Here is a 24,445-nt window from a genome sequence, read left to right on the forward strand (position 1 = left end):
AGCGATTTTTAGCGGAATAGGGAAAAGGACTTTGAGTTCCGGAGCAGTGCGAAAAGACTGTCATGTCTAGATGGAATCCAGCTTTTGTCAAATGTACATTAAAAGTGTTTTTCTTTTTCATATTAGCTAACCATTTTCCAAACCTTAACCTAATTCAAATCAAATCAAAGTTTATTTGTCATGTGCGCTGAATAGAATAGTTGTAGACCTTACAGTGAAATGTTTACTTACAGGCTCTAACCAATAGTGCAAATTCTCCCAACCTACCAGGTGATTTATCCAAACCTGCTGCATAAGTTCTCAAACTTGCTATGAAAGGTGAATTCGGACAAAACCTGGATACCTTTTGGCCATGACCCGCAAAGACCACTCCTTGTGCATGAGTGGGATTTCCGATTGTCCTTGCTTTCAGGGATCCTTGGGACAAACATGGTCTCTTTCTTGCTTTCTGGAGTAAGGCAGCTCCAAAATGCAGGTGTTTCAGCCGAGCTCAGTACTTTCTGAGGTGGAGGGGCAACCAGTGGAAAATGCAGAGCGGAGGCATTGGTAATCTTCTCTAGTTGTGCTGTGATTGGCTCAGTGTTCTGTCACTCACGGGGACACTACCTCATCACAGAATCTACAGGGAGAGCTAGGCAGTTCAAGACCCCTTGGATGCTGACAGGCTGTATTCCAAACACTTAACAGACACACCCTCTCCCCTTAGTCCTCAAATTAAGTGGACACTTCTGATGACATCATGACGTCTGACGAGTTTACACTTGCAGGGCAAGGGGTGAGGGAGGAAGGAATCCATATTGACGTGAAGGTTTTACGTTTTGGCTGAGTTTTCTTAGCGGATGTACAATCAAAGGGAATTGAATTATGGGGCGTTTCAGGCCCCGAAGTGAACATAATTATACTCTCGCAAACTCCATTAAAAACGAGGGCTGAGGGGCTTACATTGCAATCTTCCCTATCTTGGCTAATCATTTGGACCGACGACAAATATGGCTGCTGGGACTCTCCCAAGATCATAAGGCAAGGGAAGTGGACAAGGGTGTGTCTTTTATGAGTTTGAAGCGCAGCCATAGATTTACATTAGAAGTGCCCATCCAAGAAAGCTCAAGGTCATTGGCCACAGATGAAATTACGTCTAATCATGCTATATCTACAGTAGCTTTGATTGGACTGATCATATCAACATTTTTTAAACTTATTTTTTACTTATCTATTTTGTACTTAACACTTTTTTTTGTTCTTATTCTGTTCTTATTTTATTCTTATTATTATTTTTTTTTTCTTCTTAAAACTGCATTGTTGATTAAAGGCTTATAAGCATTTCACTGTTGTATTTGTCACATGCGCCGAATAACGATTTGATTTGATCCTACTTTCAAAATCTTAGCAAGCAAGCTGTCACATCTGTTCCTGCTACGCCCTCTGGTGGTAGTCTGGTGTCTCCTTGACCTACAGTTCTTTCCCTGTTCTCTATCTCCCTCTCTGTTTAATTGTGTGGTTGGAGACAGGTGTGCTGGAGTCAGATCCCTACCAGCTGCAACTCATCCATAAATCAAGACCTCTACATATACCCATTCCTGCCACTTCCACTCTGCCAGAATGTAATCTCTGCTCATTCAGTTATCATTCTAGCCTTTTGTCTATTCTCAAGATTCTGTTGCTCTGCTGTGCTCGTTTTCCTGCTTACACCATTTTTGTCCTCTCCTTGCAGTTACCTCTCTGGCTCCTGTCTCCTGTTCCACATCTCACCACCAACCACCTTGCTCTGGATATCACTCACCACCATTACCTTGGATTCCCCTCAGGACCTGTTCCCCTGTTCTACTCAGCCAACTCCAACCTCACTCTACACCCCTGGTTTTTGCAACTCATCTGTACTGCCCCGGTTCTGCACTCCCCATTTCTCTGTTCAATAAACATTTTTGTGCATTCATCCCGGCTTCCTCTTCTGAGTCCGCTCTTGGGTTCCCCCCTTCGCTCATCGTAACACAAGCTAGACAAGCAGTCATCATCATGAATCACGTAGACAATCTACTAGCAAATCCTTTTCAACCCTTGTCATATGAAGAGAAATTATAGACAAAACGTATCGGTGCTCATCGGCCATTGGACATTACACAACAAGTCGGAAATGTAAAATTCAACAATGAGCGATTCAGAAGTAATCAGTGTCTAACTGCAAGTGTTGCAAAGCAATCACTATGTTGCTTCCCCTATTCGGTTAAGAGGGTCTCTTTCTAGAGCTTCAACCTGAAGATCACTGGTTCAACATTGTTTTCCCGGTAGTCTTGAAAGGACCATAAATCCAGAGAATGACAGACTTTGATGACAGAGTTTGCCCACAAGAAGGACAGTAGTGCCACATTACTGTTCAAGTGAACATAGCACAACAACAGTCTATGGCTTGGGTGGCTGGAGTTTTTAACAATATTCTGGGCCCCCCTTTCACACCATCTGATATAGAGGACCTGAATGGCAGGGAGCTCGGCCCCAGTGATGTGATCGAGGGCAGTGCTGTTGCCATACCAAGCAGTGAGGAGGCCAGTCAAGATGGTCTCAATGGTGCAGCTGTAGAACCTTTTGAGGATTTGAGGGCCCATGCCAAACCTTTCAACCTCCTGAGGGGGAAGAGTCGCCGTTGTGCCTTCTTAACGACTGTGCGCCTGTGTGTGGACCATTTTAAGTCCTTAGTGATTTGGACACTGAGGAAATTGAAACTGTCAACCTGCTCCAGTGCAGTCCCATTAATATGGATGGGGGCGTGCTTGTCCTCCCTTTCCTGTAAGCCCACGATCAGCTCATTGGTCTTGTTGAGGGAGATGTTGTCCCGCCACCACACCTCCTACTTGTCTCATCGTCCGATGTGATCAAGCCAACCACCATCGTGTCGTCAGCAATCTTGATGGTGTTGAAGTTGAATGTGGCCACGCAGTCGTGGGTGAATAGGAGGGGACTAAGCACACACCCCTTTCGGGCCCCCATGTTGAGGGTCAGTGTGGCAGAGGTGATGTTGCCTCCCCTACCACCTGGGGTCAGCCCCTCAGGAAGTCCAGTTTCCAGTTGCAGAGGGAGTTGTTCTGTCCCATGGTCCTGAGCTTGGAGGGGACAATAGTGTTGAACGCTGAGCTGTAGTCAATGAATGACATTTTCAAGCAATGCTTATTACAAGGTTATTACTTAAACTACACTATCCTATATTAACTACTGATGAACAGTCTATAACTACTTATAAACCCTTTCCAAGCTCTTATTTGTAGTCAGCTGGCTATTATTTCATTGGGCCTACATATGGGTTGAATGTCATGAATGAGTTTCTGCATGATGCACTGCTTCTGTTGATCGCCCTGTAGCCTACTTTGATAGGATGGTGGGTTCAATATTTTGTGGGTTGGTTGGATGATGCTCTGGATGAGTGAGACAGGGGCGGAGCACAGCGGCTGTTGGGATACGCTGCAGTGGAGCCAAAAATCTGGGGAACCAGACTGTCAAACCTAAGGTTATGGTCTATTCTCTCAATAACGATACGCTTTAAAGATGAATATATCTCTTCATCATTGTTTACCACGTATGGTCGGTCGCTGGTCAAACATTTTCAACAAGTTTTCCCTTTTTTTCTCCTTGCAGGTTGATTGCGACACTGGCGTAAGGTTTCCGCCTCCTCTCCTTTCGGCACTGATTGAAATTCATGCAGATCAAAGATCGCTTTCGTTTACTGTTATGGTAACTCGCAACTGCGGCAGTTGAGTTGGCGTGCTGTGGGGAAGGAAGGAACCCGGCGGGAACAGATAATGGCCTCCGAGCCGGCGGAGTAATGGGATCGGTCGCCTACCGCAGCCATGGCCAGATCAACAAACAGAAGCGCCAAGGATGGAGATTCAAGGGTGTCTGCTCCCACGGACCGGGCAGAGGCGCGGGACCTGAGCGACCCCAGAGAACTGTCTCTTGAAGAAGTGCTGAAATCCTACGAGCAGCCCATAAACGAGGAGCAGGCTTGGGCGATGTGTTATCAATGCTGCAGCTGGTTGAGAGTGCCGCGCCCGGCCACTGTGACTGGTGGAGTTTACAGGGTGAAGGACCCGTCCTCTATACTCCTACTCAGGGATGGGACGGTTTCCCCAAAGCAAGAACCAGGTAAGAGAGCTCTGTTAGCTCATCTTATTTATTTATCTAACTTCCTGACTGCCATGTGCTGCACCAAAATACCTTCATCTAAACTGTAGCCTACAATATAATTTATTATAGGCTTTTCAGCTATTGCTCAATGAATTTGATAGGCTATTGATTCCCTATTTGTAGGCTATAATTGCAACATGGTATATTGTTTTGAATGGGCAATTTACAATAAATGCGTCAGTCGCACTCCCTCCCCACACAGGGATGGCTTGGATTGGCAATTATTATTACAGTGGAATTCCCCCATGTATCGACTTGTTACAGAAGGTTTAGAGGTTAGACATATTGTGCAGATTTGTAATCTGTTTACCATTCACAAGTGTTTCGGTTAAAGGATCCCTTTGGATGCCAAGAAAATACCTGGGTGCACTATGGGCTCAGGGCCCAAAGAAAAACAATAAAAACACAGTTGCTGGCGTAACTAACTGGGCCATGGCATGATAAAATAAAGGATACAATTGGGAGTGGAAAGAGATAGTAGGCTAGTAGATTACGAAATGGTGCAACATTATTAAGGGCATGGAAATAACACAAAGTAGAGAACAATATGAAATCAACTTAGCATTATGCTAATGTTCTATTTCATTTTAAATAGGTTAGTTTGTAAGAGGTAATACAAGTAAAATTATGTCACAAGTTGGACAATAATTCATCCAATAGTTTAGGCTATAGATCAGTTGCTGAGACAGAGTTGTATAGGCCCAAATATATAAATACTTTGTTTTTATTATTATTGATCAACGACAAAAGTATATAAAGAACCATGTAAATCACATTTAATAACAGAGACAGTATTGATAGCTCACTACAGCGTCACTGTGGTCAGTCTTGGGAGTTGTTTACTTAGGAGGGGTGTTTCTTGGATGTTTTTGTTTTTGTTTACATTTATGGGACCATTTACAGAAGATAGTCAGTCAATTTAATGGGCTCAACAAAAGGATATTAGTGCATATGTATGGTACATGTGTTCTTGCTGATGACCCAATTGTATTGCATTGTTGATGCAGTTGGTCTGTATGGGTAGAGTTGAATACATATGTTGTTCTGAACTTTCATCACACATCACAACCTGTCTGGTCATCACAATTACTTAACCCTGGCAAATGAGTGAGTAAGGAAGTAGGCTACAGGGATGGTTGGTTAAGGGTTAAGGTTAGCCTACTAAGGGTGTGTTTTATACTGATTATGAATGAGGTCACCAGGAAGTTGGACCTGGTGAGGTCACTAGTAATCTCACTCTCTCTATATTCTGTCCCCCGCCCTCTCTTTTCCCTATAGTTCTCTCTGATATGCTTGTATTTTTTTTTTTAACTCCCTCTGTTTTTTTTGTACATTTCTTGTCCCCCATATTTCCATGGCAACAGATGACATGGTCCATAATTTGAGTGTGGGGGAAACCACAGGGGCAGCAGAGATAAAACAGTACCAAAATAGATGAAATCTTGAAAATATTGCCCGAAAGAGAAATAATGCTGTGTTTACACAGGCAGTCCAATTCTCATCTTTTTTCCCACAAATTGGTCTTTAGACCAATCACGTCAGATCTTTTTCAGAGCTTATCTGATTGGCCAATTAGTGAAAAAAATATCTGAATTTGGCTGCCTGTCTAAACGCAGCCAAACTATCATCACCAGACATGCACAGGATGAAAGACTCCATGTTCTCTCAGAGACGCTGTCTGTTTCATTGGTTACATGAACCTGACCGGCCATAATGAAACCTGTCTTATGGTTCAGAAAGGATCTATTACTCTGCTTCTGATGGGCTTGAATAGAAATGTCTTCACCCTCCTGAAAGAGAACAGTACTACCACTTTGTGTCAGGCAGATTCTTTGCTCACGGCACAGATATATTTAGATAGTCTCTGTTTCTCTGGGCCTGGCCCTGCTTTCAGTGCTTTGTTCTGGACAGAAAGAGTACAGTCTCCGGTTCTGCAGGGCTGCTGTGCTGAACGTGTAGTTTCAGGCCTCCCAGGTGTCATGAATGACATCTGAGCCCTGCGCTTCCCTGTACAAACAGAAAACTGAGCCGCTACTGGCTAGCTGAGTTGTGAATGCAGCACATGAGATATATAGAATGTAATGACTGTGAAATTAAAAATGCGCATAAGAGCCATAAAGGGATCAAAGGTGGGAAAATGATGCATCTTGTCTGTATTTTCTTCTGTATATCATATTTTCTATTCATATTTAGACCCAAGAAATGCAAAGTAACCCAACGCTATATTAAGGGAGTTATAACCTTTTTCAGATCTAAGAAGCCAATATTTCTCAGATCAACACAGAATATATTGTATACAAAATGTGTGAAATTAATGGAGATTTCCAGACCATGTCAGGGAGGAGAGCAGGCATAAAACACTTTGTTGCCAAGGTAATGCAGCTGCATGCCTACTTTCTTGTCTTCATAGATGACACAGATGGACCTCCCCTTCCACCAATCACAGAGCGCCAGGTGAGTTTCTGAACCCCTCATCCCCACCCTGTAATATACAACCCACTGTCATAGGTGAATGTCAGTCTTTTCCCTCTTTTATCAACTATAAGCACACGTCTGCTGTGCCGGTCTCCGTATTTGGAGCTGGCCCTTTTCCCTCCACCTCAAGGTCTCTAGCTGTTCAGTCCTATTTATTTCCTCTATCACTCGCTTCTGTTTCCTCAGCTGGTTCAGTCTCTGGGCGTGGCCATCTACCAGGCCCTAGACTGGGGACTGGATGACAGTGAGGAGCGGGAGCTGAGTCCTCAGCTGGAGCGGCTCATTGAGCGCATGGCAGGAGGAGATCATAGCCTGCAGGCTGACTCCGGCAGTGGCAACGGAACAACAGACGAGGGCTACAGTGGACAGGAGGAAGAGGAAGAGGAGGGAGAAAAGGGGGCTATAAGACCAGTGTGTACATTCAGCCAGGTGATGACGCTGTGCACCTCCAGATTGGCAAACCCTGTTCTTGCTCCGGAGCACTACCAGGCTGTGTGCAGAGCCTTGTTCGTTGAGACTCTTGAGCTGCAAACCTTTCTGATCAAAATCCGAAATGCCAAGGAGGTATGTTCCCGATTTGTCTCTGTATCAAAGATTACAGAGCCGTCATGTGTAAAGCTCTGAAGTAATTGTTAACTGAAAAGTTGTGTTATCATCAGTGTATTATCATTTCACTGTAGATGCTGAAGAAGATCAATGGAGAGGATCCTCAGGAAGATCAAGCTGAGATCGATGCACTGAAACACACAGACTGGGTGAGATTCAGGGATTGTGTGTGTTGTCTGTGTCACTGTGTGTGTAGGTGAGGATATGTTCTTTCATTGGGTTGATGGGGTGTGCGAGGTACATGAGGGCTTATGTGTGAGAATACACTGCCTTCAGAAAGTATTCACACCCCTTGACTTTTTCCAAATTTGATTGTTTTACAAAGTGGAATTAAAATGGGTTTATAGCTGTGAGGGTTTCTGGGTAAGTCTCTAAGATCTTTGCATACCTGGATTGTACAATATTTGCCTTTATTTTGTTAATTCTTCAAGTTGGTTGTTGATCATCGCTAGACAGCAATTTTCAAGTCTTGTCATAGACTTTCAAGCAGATTTAAGTCAAAATTGCAACTAGGCCACGCAGAAACATTCACTGTCATCTTGGTAAGCAACTCCAGTGTAGATTTGGCATTGTGGTTTAGGATATTGTCCTACTGAAAGGGGAATTTGTCTCCCAGTGTTTGTTGGGATGAAGACTGAAACAGGTTTTCCTCTAGGATTTTTTCCTGTGTTTAGCTGTGTTCCGTTTCTTTTTATCCTAAAAAACTCCTTAGTCCTTTCCGATGACAAGCATACCCTTAACAGCCACCACCATGCTTGAAAATATGAGGTGATACTCAATGATGTGTTGTGTTGGATTTTCCCCAAACACAACGCTTTGTATTCAGGACAAAAAGTGAATTTCTTTGCCACATTTTTTGCAGTATTACTTAAGTGCCATGTTGCAAACAGAATGCATGTTTTGTAATATTTTTATTCTGTACAAGCTTCTTTTTTTCACTCTGTCATTTAGGTTAGTATTGTGGAGTAACTACAATTGTCACGCTCTGACTATAGAGAGCCTTTTTATTCTCTATTTTGGTTAGGACGGGGTGTGACTAGGGTGCGTGATCTAGTGCATTTATTTCTATGCTGGCCTGGTATGGTTCCCAATCAGAGGCAGCTGATTATCGTTGTCTCTGATTGGGGATCACATTTAGGCAGCCATTTCCCCACTGGGTTTTGTGGGATCATGTTTTTGTGTTGATGCCTGTGAGCTCTACAGAACGTCACGTTTCGTTGCTCTTTATTGTTTTTGTGAGTTTCAATTAATTAAACGTGGAACTCTACGTACACAGCACTTTTTTATTTCCTTCCTCAACTGCAACTGAGTTAGGAAGGACGCCTGTATCTTTGTGGTGACTGGGTGTATTGATAGACCATCCAAAGCCTAATTCATAACTCCACCATGCTCAATGGGATATTCAACGTCTGTTATTTTTGTACTTTTTTCAAATGTACATTTATCAATCACAAGACATTGCAAGACATTAAAAAACCTCCCTGGTCTTTGTGGTTGAATCTTTGCTTAAAATTCACTGCTCGATTGAGTGACCTTACAGATAATTGTATGTGTGGGGTACAGATATCATATTAAGAACTATTATTGAACACTGAATGAGTCCATGCAAGTTATTATGTCATTTGTTAAGCACATTGTTACTCCAACACTTATTTATGCTTGCCATAACAAAGGGGTTAAATACTTATTGACCATAGACATTTCAGCTTTTAAATGTTTTTTTTGTGTGAACATTTTCTACAAATAAAATTCCACTTCGACAATATGGAGTATTGCGTGTAGATCAGTGACACAATCTCAATTTAATCAATTTTAAATTCAGACTGTAACACAACAAAATATCTAAAAAGTAAAGGGGTACGAATACTTTCTGAAGGCACTGTATATGTGTATTTCAGACTCGTCTCTGGGTCCAGTTGATGAAGGAGCTGAGACAGGGGGTGAAACTAAAGAAGGTGCAGGAGCATGAGTTTGACACACTGCCCACTGAGTTCAGCCTCACTCCCTTTGAGATGCTCATGCAGGACATCCGCACCCGCAAGTTCCAACTGCGAAAAGTCATGGTGAGCTGGGTATTGGTACTGATAGATTCTTGATCAATGGATTAGACAGAATTAACACAGAATTATACAACCTATAATTCAACCCATTTTCATGGGAAATTTAGTGATTCATGTATGACAGTAGTTATTTCTCCTGTATGTATCTCCCAGCCCTCACTCATTTTCTCTCTGTAGGAGGATGGTGACATCCCCACACGAGTGAAAAGAAATGCCCATGAGTTTATTTTGGACTTCATCAGGTCTCGCCCTCCACTGAAACCAGTGAGTGTCCCTTCAATTACATTTATTCTGTTGACTAGGGTGACCACATGTCCCGGATTGTGTGACACAGTCCAGCATTTTGTCCCTTTTTCCCGCAACCAAACAACCATGTCCTGCATTTTATTAACAAATTCAAACACCATTCATTTGGAAGGGGAAAAAAGTTCATTTGTCCCATATTTCAGTTAAAAATTGCAACCTGTCTCTTGCAGTCACGTTGGCTTATGAACAAATGTATATAATAAGGATGTAGTGCTGGTGAGGTTAAACACTTCTCCAATTGTTATTGAGATCTGATATTATGTGTAGCGAGACATAGGCAATGTCATAGGCCTATCATAAACCAATCACATTTTTAAAATCCTTTCGGGCTAAATTCCAGCTAAACTTGGAGAGGACTATGGAAGTCCAAAGACGACATATGAATAAAGAAAAGTTGTCATGCCCTAACAGTAGTTATCTCTGTTTTTTAAATATTTTGGTTAGGTCAGGATGTGACTAGCGTGAGTACGCTAGTTTTTGTATTGTCTAGGGTTGTTGTAGGTCTAGGGTTGTTGTAGGTCTAGGGGGTTTTGTATTTCTATGCTGGCCTGATATGGTTCTCAATCAGAGACAGCTGTTTATCGTTGTCTCTGATTGGGGATCATATTTAGGTAGCCATTTGGTGTTTGTGGGATCTTGTCTATGTGTAGTTGCCTGTCAGCACTCGTTTATATAGCTTCACGTTTCATTTAGTTATTTTGTTCGTTTGTTCTGTGTTCATTCTTTAAATAAATAAGAATGTACGCATACCACGCTGCGCCTTGGTCCGATCCTTACGACGAACGTGACACTCATTATATCGAGATCAAGACTTAATTATCTCAAGATCACGACATAACAAAAGTTGTTTTGTTGACCTTACGAGATAAACTCTATCAATAGGAGTGGACGTATTGATGGTAGATTGACAGCAGTGTCATTGTGGACCAAAGACTCTACAAAGATCTAAGACCTTTCATTAGGGCACATCTCTTGTCGGTAGCCATGTGCTAGTGTATAGGCCTGGGCCTATTTATTTAGAAACCTCAACATGTGATTCACTTCACCTGTTTTACTATTTATATTTTTCTGTACTACTTGTTAATTGTTGTTTGTAACTTTGTTTTTGCTGCTATTGACAGGCCAACCTCCCTATTAAAGAGATTAAAATAAATCTACAATGGTAGACTGGTAAACTTTCGTTAACTTTCATTGGTAGTCTGCAACCACAGTTGTGGTAACTTTTCTTGCACTGAACATTCCAGATTCAATCCGTTTAAAATAGTAGTGCAACTGTACTTTTACATCTTTAAAATGGTATTGTATTGGAGCCAAAACTGGAAGCCATCTGTAACTGACAGACATAATGCAAATTTTACCTGGGTTAATCCTTAATCAAAATAAAAATGGATGTGCTGATCCACCATGGGCTCTGCCTCCCCAGCCATACTGTCAATCTATCATCAATAAGTCCACTCCTATTTATAGTTGATCTGGTGATCTCAACAACAAAAAATGTTTATGTCCCAATCACAAGAAATGTATTTTGTGATGTCAAAATTAGGGATTAAATTGTTTTATTCATATGTCCGCTCTGGACTTCCATGATTGAATCAGAATACGGGAAGGCTATAAAGTTTGTTAACACTGCTCTAATGTGCTCACAAAACAGTAACTCAATGCAGATTTGGACTTTTCGCTGTAAAACGTGAAGAATTCTCATTTACGAGAAAGTGATGATGGCCTATTTTGAAAATGAGGTATGCCTAACTTGGTGTTTGAGGGTATGTGGGTATATGCCCACACAGTATGGCAGAAATTGCAATTGGAGGATGCATTTTATGCATATTCTATAATGATATTCAATAGGCTACATCTGTCGATCCAAATGTAAGAAATGATGATGTCATTAGCACTACACCATGAGCGGTGGGTGTGCCGCGAAATCATCCCGCATTTGAGTATTTTAAATGCGATCACCCTTCTGTTGATGTGACTGCACTGTGCCAGTACCTTGTGCATAGACTGGTCAGTGAGACAGTCTGAGACTGGGTCCTGTGTGTCTGTGTTTGTTTCTCCTGTGTTCTCAGTCTACCTGTGTGTTGTGTTGTGTTGCATGCTAGGCGTCAGAGCGCAACCTGCCCCCTCCTCCTCAGGAGCAGCAGTCCCTTCACGAACGCGTCCTTGCTGAAATCAAACAGGAGCGCAAACTGAAGCCTGTGGACTCACCCGGCTCCAAGAGATGTATGGGCATCACTGACAGTGCATTAACACGTAGAACTATATGGGTCGTTCTTCAATTATGGTGGCATTTTGGAAAAAATGTACTTCAGTTTTATTGATTTTTTAAATTGAAATATATTCCCATTCTAAATCAACTAATATGGTAGCTTAATGACTTAATTTTTGTTTTACCATTATGATAATATTGTGCCTCCAGTAGGAGTAGTAACACTCCAGTAGGAGTAGTAACACTCCAGTAGGAGTAGTAACACTCCAGAGTAGGAACACTCCAGTAGGAGTAGTAACACTCCAGGAGGAGTAGTAACACTCCAGTAGGAGTAGTAACACTCCAGTAGGAGTAGTAACACTCCAGATTAGTAACACTCCAGTAGGAGTAGTAACACTCCAGATTAGTAACACTCCAGTAGGACTAGTAACACTCCAGGGGGAGTAGTAACACTCCAGTAGGAACACTCCAGTAGGAGTAGTAACACTCCAGAGTAGTAACACTCCAGCAGGAGTAGTAACACTCCAGAATAGTAACACTCCAGAGTAGTAACACTCCAGCAGGAGTAGTAACACTCCAGCAGGAGTAGTAACACTCCAGAGTAGTAACACTCCAGGAGGAGTAGTAACACTCCAGAGTAGTAACACTCCAGTAGGAGTTGTAACACTCCAGAGTAGTAACACTCCAGCAGGAGTAGTAACACTCCAGCAGGAGTAGTAACACTCCAGAGTAGTAACACTCCAGGAGGAGTAGTAACACTCCAGAGTAGTAACACTCCAGTAGGAGTTGTAACACTCCAGAGTAGTAACACTCCAGCAGGAGTAGTAACACTCCAGCAGGAGTAGTAACACTCCAGCAGGAGTAGTAACACTCCAGAGTAGTAGTAGTAACACTCCAGGAGGAGTAGTAACACTCCAGTAGGAGTAGTAACACTCCAGAGTAGTAACACTCCAGAGTAGTAACACTCCAGCAGGAGTAGTAACACTCCAGAGTAGGAGTAGTAACACTCCAGGAGGAGTAGTAACACTCCAGCAGGAGTAGTAACACTCCAGAGTAGTAACACTCCAGCAGGAGTAGTAACACTCCAGAGTAGTAACACTCCAGAGCAGTAACACTCCAGGAGGAGTAGTAACACTCCAGAGCAGTAACACTCCAGGAGGAGTAGTAACACTCCAGAGTAGTAACACTCCAGGAGGAGTAGTAACACTCCAGACCAGTAACACTCCAGGGGGAGTAGTAACACTCCAGGAGTAGTAGTAGTAACACTCCAGGAGGAGTAGTAACACTCCAGGAGTAGTAGTAGTAACACTCCAGGAGGAGTAGTAACACTCCAGGAGAAGTAGTAACACTCCAGGAGGAGTAGTAACACTCCAGGAGAAGTAGTAACACTCCAGGAGTAGTAGTAACACTCCAGGAGTAGTAGTAGTAGTAACACTCCAGGAAGAGTAGTAACACCCCAGGAGGAGTAGTAACACTCCAGGAGTAGTAGTAACACTCCAGGAGTAGTAGTAGTTGTAACACTCCAGAGCAGTAACACTAGTAACACTCCAGGAGGAGTAGTAACACTCCAGGAGTAGTAGTAACACTCCAGGAGGAGTAGTAACACTCCAGGAGAAGTAGTAACACTCCAGGAGGAGTAGTAACACTCCACAGCAGTAACACTCCAGGAGAGGTAGTAACACTCCAGGAGGAGTAGTAACACTCCAGGAGAAGTAGTAACACTCCAGGAGGAGTAGTAACCCTCCAGGAGAAGTAGTAACACTTCAGGAGGAGTAGTAACACTCCAGAGCAGTAACACTCCAGGAGAAGTAGTAACACTCCAGGAGTAGTAGTAACACTCCAGGAGGAGTAGTAACACTCCAGGAGGAGTAATAACACCAAGGTCATCAATCCTTTAAAAAATACATAATCAAATTTTATTGGTTACGTACACGTGTTTAGCAGATGTTATTGAGGGTGTAGCGAAATGCTTAATATATATATTTTTTTCTTGAAAAAAACTAACCTATGGAGTTGTTTTAAGATGTTCATACCACGAATTTGACCTTTACTACTATAGCCCATAGAAACGCATTGAATAACACATTCATAAATGGCAGAAAAGACAGTCAAAAAATAAATCATGAGGAATAAAGTATTGAAGTGTTTTTAAGAAAGCTCAGGAAGTAGTTTTTTTGGACACGTTTAACTCCTTATTTTTGTTTTCATGAGGAGAGCGATTTTCGAGGTTTCTCATGATCTGACAAACACCGCTGTAATTCGGCCACCTTCCACCGCAGATGTGGATGTGGTGAATTGAGACACAGCCCAGGCAAAAGAAAGATATATTCAGCTTAAACTGACAGATTTTGATTGGGATTTTTCAAATTATGTTACTTAGATTGATGCAGGGGTGCATCAATACACTCTTAATGATTTGAAACAATGCATAAACATAAAGTCTGGCAGTATAAAGGACTTGCATTATGTTTTATCATTGATAAACAGATCAATATAAAACAAAAACATGTATGATGTGTAACTGGTAAGTGTCTTCACTGATATTTTCACCCAGTCTGTAATACCTACATGTTTCAAGCAGACCACCATAGTCCCTGTGCCCAAGAACACCAGGGTAACCTGTTTAAATGACTACGCCCCGTAGTACTCACATCTGTAGCCATGAAATGCTTTGAAAGCCATGACATACGTTTTAACAGAGTCCCACTCGGCCTATGTCACAACTCTCCTTCCATGGCAATAGATAACAGTAAAACTCCAGCCAGCATGTTTAAAAAGGTAAAAGTGATACCAAATCTCCCAGCTCACATCAACACCATCATCCCAGACACCCTGGACCAGCTCCAAAAATCCTACAATGTGATTTTCTGGATTTCTTTCTCATTTTGTCTGTCATAGTTGAAGTGTACCTATGATGAAAATTACAGGCCTCTATCATCTTTTTAAGTGGAAGAACTTGCACAATTGGTGGCTGACTAAATACTTTTTTGCCCCACTGTATGTGAGAATGCTGTTCATTGAATACAGCTCAGCGTTCAACACCATAGTGCCCACAAAGGTCATCAGTAAGCTAAGGACCCTGGGACTAAATACCTCCCTCTGTAACTGGATCCTGGACTTCCTCCCTCTGCAACTGGACTTCCTGACGGGCTGCTCCCAGGTGGTAAGGGTAGGCAATAACACGTCTGCCACACTGACCCTCAACAGGGGGGCCCCCCAGGGCTACCCTATTCACCCACAACTGCGTGGCCACGCACTATTCCAACACCATCATTCATTTTGAAGATGACACAACGGTGGTAGGCCTGATCACTGATGAAGATGAGACAGCCTATAGGGAGGAGGTCAGAGACGTGGCAGTGTAGTGCCATGGCAACAACCTCTCCCTCAACGTCAGTGAGACGAAGGAGCTGATCGTGGACTACAGGAAACGGAGGGCCGAGCATTCCCCCGTTCATATTCACGGGGCTGTAGTGGAGCTGGTCGAGAACTCAAAGTTCCTCCGTGTCCATATCACTAAGGATCTTTCATGGTACACACACACACCAACACAGTCGTGAAGAGGGCACGATAAAGCCTCTTCCCCCTCAGGAGGCTGAAAAGGTTTTGCATGAGCCCTCAGATTCTCAAAACGTTCTACAGCTGCACCATTGAGAGCATCTTGATCCACTGCATCAACGCTTGGTATAGCAACTGCTTGGCATCTGACCACAAGGCACCACAAAGGGTAGTGTGTATGGCCCAGTACATCACTGGGGCCGAGCTCTCTGCCATCCAGGACCTCTATACGAGGCAGTGTCAGAGGAAGGCCCTAAAAAGATCAAAGACTCCAGCCACCCTATTCATAGACTGTTTTCTCTGCTACCACACTGCAAGAGGTACCGATGCACCAAGTCTGGAATCAACAGGACCCTGAACAGCTTATACCCCATGCCATAAGACTGTGAAAATAATTTGTTAAATAGTTAACCACAGGAGGCTGGTGGCACCTTAATTTGGGAGGATGAGCTTGTGGTAATGGCTGGATCAGAATAAGTAGAAGGGTATCAAAAACATCAAACACATGGTTTGATGCCATTCCATTTGCTCCGTTCTAGCCATTATTATGAGCTGTCCTCCCCTCAGCAGCCTCCGCTGTAGAAATGATCAGTCTATAACTTTAATGGTAGGTTTATTTGAACAGTGAGAAACAGAATAACAACAAAAAAATCCAGAAAATCACGTCAAAAATGTTGTAAATTTATTTGCATTTTATTGAGGGAAATATGAATTTGACCCCCTCTCAATCAGAATGATTTCTGACTCCCAGGTGTATTTTATAGAGGTAATGAGCTGAGATTAGGAGCACACTCTTAAAGGCAGTGCTCCTAATCTCAGTTTGTTACCTGTATAAAAGACACCTTTACACAGAAGCAATCAATCAGATTCCAAACTCTCCACCATGGCCAAGACCAAAGAGCCTTCCAAGGATGGGCTACAAGACCATCGCCAAGCAGCTTGGTGAGAAGGTGACAACAGTTGGTGCGATTATTCGAAAATGGAAGAAACACAAAAGAACTGCCAACCTCCCTCGGCCTAGGGCTCCATGCAAGATCTCACCTCGTGGAGTTGCAATGATCATGAGAACGGTGAGGAATCAGCCCAAGAACTACACGGGAGGATCTTGTCAATGATCTCAAGGCAGCTAGGACCATAGTCACCAAGAAAACAATTGGTAACACACTACGCCGTGAAGGACTGAAATCCTGCAGCGCCCGCAAGATCCCCCTGCTTAAGAAAGCACATATACATGCCCGTCTGAAGTTTGCCAATGAACATCTGAATGATTCAGAGGACAACTGGGTGAAAGTGTTGTTGTCAGATGAGACTAAAATGGAGCTCTTTGGCATCAACTCAACTCGCTGTCTTTGGAGGAGGAGGAATGCTGCCTATGACCCCAAGAACACCATCCCCACCGTCAAACATGGAGGTGGAAACATGCTTTTTGGGGGTGTTTTTCTGCTAAGGGGACAGGACAACTTCACCGCCTCAAAGGGACGATGGACGGTGCCCTCAGCCAGGGCATTGAAAATGGGTCGTGGATGGGTATTCCAGCATGACAATGACTCAAAACACACGATCAAGGCAACAAAGTAGTGGCTCAAGAAGAAGCACATTAAGGTCCTGGAGTGGCGTAGGCAGTCACCAGACCTTAATCCCATAGAACATTTGTGGAGGGAGCTGAAGGTTCGAGTTGCCAAACGTCACTCTCGAAACCTTAATGACTTGGAGAAGATCTGCAAAGAGGAGTGGGATAAAATCCCTCCTGAGATGTGTGCAAACCTGGTAACCACTACAAGAAACTACAGGAAATGTCTGAACTCTGTAATTGCCAACAAGGGTTTTGCCACCAAGTACTAAGTCATGTTTTGCAGAGGGGTCAAATACTTATTTCCCTCATTATTATTTATTTATCTATTATCTACTTTTTCTCTGCATTGTTGGAAAGGGCCCATAAGTATAAATAAAATTTGATTGGACTATTTGTCCTTTAAGTGTTTTCAAGAACGACCCATACACGTAGCATCTACCTAGCGTGGCATGTATTCTAAATGTATTTGAGAGTTCAGTGTTTGTGTGTTGTGTTTCATTCCCCAGCGTTTGGCTCCTTGCCCTGTCTGGCACCCGCCTTCCCGTGTGATTTCAAATCTACTTCCTGCATTGACCTGTCAGTCTCAGAGCTTAGGTCCCGCCCCCCATCTCATCCTCGTGTTCTGCTCAAAGCTCCTACTCTTCAGGAGATGGAGGAGATGAGTATTTTGGAGGTGAGAGGAAAGAGAGAAGATAACTACAACACCATCTAACAATTAAGCCTCTCACACAAGAAGTCATGTTCCATTTCCTCCTCCTCCTGTCTTGTTGTTGCTGCAGGATGAGGAGTCTCCAGGAGAGCTCTGCCGGGCTGAGAGTTTTCCCACATCCATGAAACGGGACCGCTCCTTCTCTGAACATGACCTGGCTGAGCTCAGGGGGGAGATTCTCCCCTCACTGTCCGAATCCGCCCATCTGGGAAGGGCTGTGTTGTGGAGGGGGGAGAGACCACGGTCACACACGCTCTCAGGGGCTGGGCCACCCCCCACGCACAGAGGTCAGTATGCTCACTGAGCCTCCTTTCACTGCAGACAGTTTCAGGTCTTGGTCAACAGAGGGATACATTTACTGTATTCATGTGATACTGTAGCTCCAGTCATTAATTACTGTAATCAGTTTATGAAACAGATATTTTGGTATTTTTGTCATGTCAAATATTTATTTATGTTGAAAAGCAAGCCTGACAAAAAAATCATATAATTACAAATAAAACACATTGGTGTAAACTGTTAAAAAATTCAAAATAAATAAATCAAATGCAATAGAGTTTGTTTTAGGGCTTCATGATGGATATAATAAACTTATAAAGCTAAGAACTAGATCCATAAAATGCTAGGAGGAAAACAGCTAATGGGTTTGATTGATTTCTTACGCCCCTTGATTGGTGAGATGAGGGAGATGTGTTGACCATAGTTAGTTAGTAAGTAAGTTCTCCATCTCCTTACACAAGCCTTAGCCAGAATGGAGGCCCTTACCCCCAATCTATCCCCTTAACTCTCAACTTTCCAATCTCAGGGCGGACTCTGTAACCACAAGCCGACCGAGTTGGTTTTGACCTGGTTTTGACCATAGTAGGAGAGAACAAAAATAAATGGGGGTTCAGTGAGTTGTCGCCACTCTTTTAGGGGAATGTCAGCCCCTTCTCATCACAGACTTGTCCAAAATGTAGTGATGAGCAGCTGATTTACATTAGCCTACATTTAGCCTGCTGTTGTTTTCTAGTTGTTTGGTCCTTGGTCTAATCGTAAGACTTGGCTGTGGTTAAACCCCATAGGAGTCTACAGCTATGTCACAGGGTTAGTCCTCGCTCCTGCTTCCTTTACATTTAGCATTGGCACTTATTTAGTCTTAGAGGTTACATCACATACAAAGTCTTACTACTAATACCTAGCCTAATTTGGATTTACTCCGACCCCAATTTAGTTCCCCTATTGAATGTCAAAAAAGGATCTGCTGTGATCTTCTTGCAAGTGTTCCTGCATGTGTTATACTCCACCAAAAACAAACAGATAAAAACACTAGATGTCACCACTCATTTATTTCATTGACAGCTCATTTTTAGCCTACAGCTTTAAATGTTCAGAGCTCGGACTCAATAGAAGAACATCATGGACTGTGATTCAAAGCTTTCTTCCTATTCGTCCTGTGTGTCTGACTGTCTGTCTGTCTGTCTGTCTGTCTGTCTGTCTGTCTGTCTGTCTGTCTGTCTGTCTGTCTGTCTGTCTGTCTGTCTGTCTCCCCTTCCCTCTCTTCGTCTGTCTCCCTCCCTCCCTCTTCCTGTGCCAGGCTGGGTGCCCCTCTCCCCTGCCCGTATCTCTCTCAGCTCAGTGGATGAGACCACAGAAGGGGCAGAGACTGGCTCCAGCTCTCGGGGTGGCTATAAACCCAAGTGTATGGTGAGTGGCCCATTGTCTTTGATCACCTCTCCACACTGCTTCCCCTGGGTGCTCCACTTCAACCTGACCTGACTAATCTATGCGATCTCCTATCTACCTACTCAACCCCTCTCTATATCCCTGTGAAGGAGGAATTCAGTCACCCAGTGGAGAGTCTTGCCTTAACAGTCGATGAGGTCATCAATGTGCGTCGTGTGCTGGTGAAAGCAGAGATGGAGAAGTACCTCCAGAACAAGGAACTGTATTACAATCTGAGGAGAGGCAAGGTACAGGCAGTTACATCATATTCTTTCATATTGTTCTCTCAAAGCCTTATGAGCGAGGTTTTATTGATTGTATATGTATGTGTGTCCCAGGTGTGCTGTTGCTGCAGAATTAAATTCCCCCTCTTTTCCTGGCCATCCACCTGCCTGCTCTGTAAAAGGTCAGTAAACACTACACAGTATGTAGTGTTGCATTAGTACATGCGCCTTTTGAAATAACACCATATTCAATTCATTTAAACTTTTAAACAAGAAAAACAAGAATAATGTTGCTTTTTCACATACCATTGTGGGTTTGATTGAATAGCGCCATATGTTTTGTTGGCAGTGTAATTCAGGGGATTCTTAGCTCTGTCCCTGTGGTTCTCTCTCCTTCAGGTCTGTCTGTGGATCCTGCAGTGCAAAGGTATCCTACAACCCCTTCCTCTTTGACAGTGTAAATGCAAATTCATGTTTTTGGAATGTGTCATGTTTTCACAGTTCTTTCTGCTAATGTGGTTTGTATTCAATATACAGTATATATCTTTAGACGAGCAAAATATGTTCTGTGGTGGCTCATAATATTATTCTGTGCTTTTAATCATGTCAATTATTTTAATTTGTACCTCAGTCATCAGACCATTTGGATTTGTGTTTCTGTGCTAAATAGGTTTTAGGTCTGGGCTGTTGTAGTTTGTCGTGTGAGATTGTGGTTTGTCTTTGCTGTGTTGTTCTGTTTTGTAAGTTCATGGTTCTGAATATATACTGAACAAAAATGTAAACGCAACAATTTCAACGGTTTTACTGAGTTACATTTCATATAAGGAAGTCAGTCAAATTAAATAAATAAATTAGGCCCTAATATATGGACTTCACATGATGCAATCATGGTTGGGCCTGGGAGGGCATAGGTCCACCCACTGAGAAGCCAGGCCCAGCCAATCAGAATGAGTTTTTCCCCACAAAAGGGTTTTATTACAGACATAAATACTCCTCAGTTTCATCAGATGTCCGGGTGGCTGGTCTAAGACGATCCCGCAGGTGAAGAAGCTGGATGTAGAGGTACTGAGCTGGTGTGGTTACATATGGTCTGCGGTTGTGAGGCCAGTTGGACGTACTGCCAAATTTTCTAAAACAACGTTGGAGGCAGTTTATGGGATAGAAATTAACATTAAATTATCTGGCAACAGCTCTGGTGGACATTCCTGCAGTCAGCATGCCAATTGGACACTCCCTCAAAACTTGAGACATTTGTGGCATTGTGTTGTGTGACTAAACTGCATATTTTAGTGGCCTTTTATTGTCCCCGGCACAAGGTGCACTTGTGTAATGATCATGCTATTTATTCAGCTTCTTGATATACCATACCTGTCAGGTGGATGGATTTTCTTGGCAAAGGAGAAATGCTCACTAACAGGGATGTAAACAAATTTGTGCACAACATTTCAGAGAAATAAGCTTTTTGTGATATAGAACATTTCTTGGTTCTTTTAATCCAGCTCATGAAACATGGGACCAACACTTTACATGTTGTGTTTATTTTTTTGTTCAGTATAGTTTGTGATTGTGCTTTGAGGTTCTGTTGAGGTTGATGTTTTGTGACATTGTTTCTCCCTCATTCTCGCAGCTCTGTCTTCTCATATTTCCTCATCTTATTAAGTCTGCCATTTCCTCTTCACTTTCTCCTGCAGATATATGATCTCTCTCAGTTCTTCAAACGTCCTACTCCTCTTCCTCCTCACCCATGCCCATTTTAACTATCTATGTTCCCTCACCCTCTGCCACAGATGAAGATTCCTTCCAAGAAGATGGCCCACATCCCAGTCTACACTGTGGGCTTTCACAGCAGCCCAAAGAGCCATGGTCGCAAGAGTGAGGTTTACAAGTGAGTCGTGTTTACCTGTACAGTATATATTTCAGTCTATTTGAGTTACTTCATGGCCACTGAACTGGATCTCTTTACCTCAGCAGAGGACGTCTTTGCTCACCCCAGCCAATGGTAACTCACATGCTTAATCCAATCACTTGCCATCCTCTAGATCTCTCAGCATTTGTTATGTAACTCCTCCATTTCACTCAGATCTCTAAGTAGCCATTATGTAATATTTACCCATCTGATTACTCCGCAGTCAGTCTTTAATATAATATAATAATAATAAATAATAATGTCCCCCTTTAGGCCATTATAGATGTGTAGGGCCTAGAGTTGTTCCAAACCATGTGCCCTGACCGGGAAAAACTCCAGCCCAATGCAACCTGATCAGAATGTTCCTGGTCATGTTATATACTCAGAGCACTCCACTGAAGGGTTATAACACCTGTCTCCCTCTCCACAGATCTTTGCGCACTCTCTCCCGCCGGTCTGTGGAGGAGGAGTTCCCCCACCTGTACGCCCATGGCTGCAGCCTGCGGGATGTCTGTGTGGACTGCACCAAGTTTGTGGCTGATGTCATCTCGTCCAGTCGCAGGAGCCTGGACATCCTCAACAACACTCCCAAGAGGGAGAGTGCTATGCCCAAGACACACCCCCAACCTCATGCGTCACCACATCCGCCCACCTTGAAGAGGAAGAACAAGTGAATAGATCGACTGTTGGTTTTTCCTGCACCTCCTTAACAGGGTTGAACCTGTGCTGCACGACTAGCCTACTCAAATACCCCACCATTCCCCCTAACCTGCAAGTATCCCCTCCTCATGCTGAAGTGCTTGTTAAGGGTTGTTCCTCCCCCACTCCACTGTGGAGGTTCATAGGAGGATATGGCCTAGGAACAACAATAAGTCTGCCTCATCACAGCAGTGATTACTTCACTCACGGGTCTGATGCGCAGCTGAAACTGAGAGAGAGGACGTAAGGGAGAAGTGGAGGGCAAGCAGAGAAGGGAGGCAAAACAGAGGGAGGAGGAAATAGGTGAGAGAGGAGGAAATAGGTGAGAGAGGAAGAGGTAAGGATGATTGGAAAAAGTAGATATATCTACTGTAGGAGCCAAGAGTTTGGTTTAGGCTAAACATTTAGCTCCCTAGTTGCCTTGTTGTAGTTGTGAAACACCAAAATAACACATTTGAACTGTAAACACACCTTCTTGCCATGACACACCTTCTTAGAACACTGGATTTTTTTTCTGGAATTTTAAAATAACACTATGGCAAGCTCAATAGAAGAGATATTTCACTATGACAATAGTTGTTGGAATGTGCTAGGATTGTCTGTGGTCCAACTTAATGATGCATGGTGACATTGTCGGTACGACTGTTTGAATGTAACCGGGTCTGAGAGGACTAGTAAAGGTCAGTTCTGGGTAAAAGAGATCCTGAGAGAGACCATTCCTGTCGGCACCACACGGGACTGGACCCCAGCCGTCTATCTCTGCTGCTTCAGAATGACATTTAAGCCCCCTCTCTCACCCTGTGAGATCTGCTCTAATTTTCTAAACACTAAGTAAACCTTAACTGCAATAAATCTAATGTAACCATGAAGTACTATGTCTACAGTGTGGATCTGTCCATCCTTCCATAGAAGGCTAAGTAAGCATTATACTGTATATTTCTATATAACTGTTGAAGCCTAGTTTTCCTGTTGACCGTGAGTGACCATGTGAAGATCTTAAGCTTTGTTAGATAGGGTAAAAGGTCAGAGAAATTCTTCACTAATAGCATGCGCTAGCCTACATGTTAAAACACTATGATCGTTCATTAAACTTTTAGATACACCTATACAGTGGGGCAAAAAAAGTATTTAGTCAGCCACCAATTGTGCAAGTTCTCCCACTTAAAAAGATGAGAGGCCTGTAATTTTCATCATAGGTACACTTCAACTATGACAGACAAAAATCACATTGTAGGATTTTTTATGAATTTATTTGCAAATTATGGTGGAAAATAAGTATTTGGTATATACCCTTTGTTGGCAATGACAGGTCAAATGTTTTCTGTAAGTCTTCACAAGGTTTTCACACACTGTTGCTGGTATTTTGGCCTGTTCCTCCATGCAGATCTCATTACATTTACATTTACATTTAAGTCATTTAGCAGACGCTCTTATCCAGAGCGACTTACAAATTGGTGCATTCACCTTATGACATCCAGTGGAACAGCCACTTTACAATAGTGCATCTAAATCTTTTAAGGGGGGGGCGGGGGTGAGAAGGATTACTTTATCCTATCCTAGGTATTCCTTAAAGAGGTGGGGTTTCAGGTGTCTCCGGAAGGTGGTGATTGACTCCGCTGTCCTGGCGTCGTGAGGGAGTTTGTTCCACCATTGGGGGGCCAGAGCAGCGAACAGTTTTGACTGGGCTGAGCGGGAACTGTACTTCCTCAGTGGTAGGGAGGCGAGCAGGCCAGAGGTGGATGAACGCAGTGCCCTTGTTTGGGTGTAGGGCCTGATCAGAGCCTGGAGGTACTGAGGTGCCGTTCCTCTCACAGCTCCGTAGGCAAGCACCATGGTCTTGTAGCGGATGCGAGCTTCAACTGGAAGCCAGTGGAGAGAGCGGAGGAGCGGGGTGACGTGAGAGAACTTGGGAAGGTTGAACACCAGACGGGCTGCGGCGTTCTGGATGAGTTGTAGGGGTTTAATGGCACAGGCAGGGAGCCCAGCCAACAGCGAGTTGCAGTAATCCAGACGGGAGATGACAAGTGCCTGTATTAGGACCTGATCTCCTCTAGAGCAGTGATGTTTTGGGGCTGTTGCTGGGCAACATGGACTTTCAACTCCCTCCAAAGATTTTCTACGGGGTTGAGATCTGGAGACTGGCTAGGCCACTCCAGGACCTTGAAATGCTTCTTACGAAGCCACTCCTTCGTTGCCCGGGCAGTGTGTTTGGGATCATTGTCATGCTGAAAGACCCAGCCACG

At 43.4% G+C, this 24,445-nt stretch overlaps 1 protein-coding gene across 1 annotated transcript; it reads left to right on the forward strand.

Moving 5' to 3' along the window:
• The first annotated feature begins 1,539 nt into the window (after nt 1-1,539).
• Nucleotides 1,540-23,071, forward strand: LOC118396601 (protein spire homolog 2-like). Its single transcript, XM_035790896.2, has 17 exons — nt 1,540-1,601; nt 1,712-3,496; nt 3,625-4,131; nt 6,584-6,627; nt 6,835-7,212; nt 7,329-7,403; nt 9,153-9,317; nt 9,492-9,578; nt 11,723-11,843; nt 17,467-17,633; nt 17,740-17,956; nt 19,246-19,355; nt 19,484-19,621; nt 19,712-19,779; nt 19,997-20,024; nt 21,385-21,482; nt 21,934-23,071. The coding sequence occupies exons 3-17, from the start codon at nt 3,837-3,839 to the stop codon at nt 22,175-22,177; spliced, it is 2,235 nt and encodes a 744-aa protein (XP_035646789.1). The 5' UTR covers nt 1,540-1,601; nt 1,712-3,496; nt 3,625-3,836; the 3' UTR covers nt 22,178-23,071.
• The last annotated feature ends 1,374 nt before the right edge of the window (nt 23,072-24,445 follow it).

The sequence above is a fragment of the Oncorhynchus keta genome, chromosome 17 (assembly GCF_023373465.1).
Source record: "Oncorhynchus keta strain PuntledgeMale-10-30-2019 chromosome 17, Oket_V2, whole genome shotgun sequence".
Classification (NCBI taxonomy): Eukaryota; Metazoa; Chordata; class Actinopteri; order Salmoniformes; family Salmonidae; genus Oncorhynchus; species Oncorhynchus keta.

What these genes read in the sequence shown, in the direction of transcription:
- LOC118396601 (XM_035790896.2), top strand. Translation starts at nt 3,837, where the DNA reads ATGGCCAGATCAACAAACAGAAGCGCCAAGGATGGAGATTCAAGGGTG. An exon ending in CTCACCCGGCTCCAAGAGAT is followed by an intron (nt 11,844 to 17,466) that starts GTATGGGCATCA and finishes TTCATTCCCCAG; the next exon opens with CGTTTGGCTCCTTGCCCTGT. An exon ending in GCTATAAACCCAAGTGTATG is followed by an intron (nt 19,356 to 19,483) that starts GTGAGTGGCCCA and finishes ATCCCTGTGAAG; the next exon opens with GAGGAATTCAGTCACCCAGT.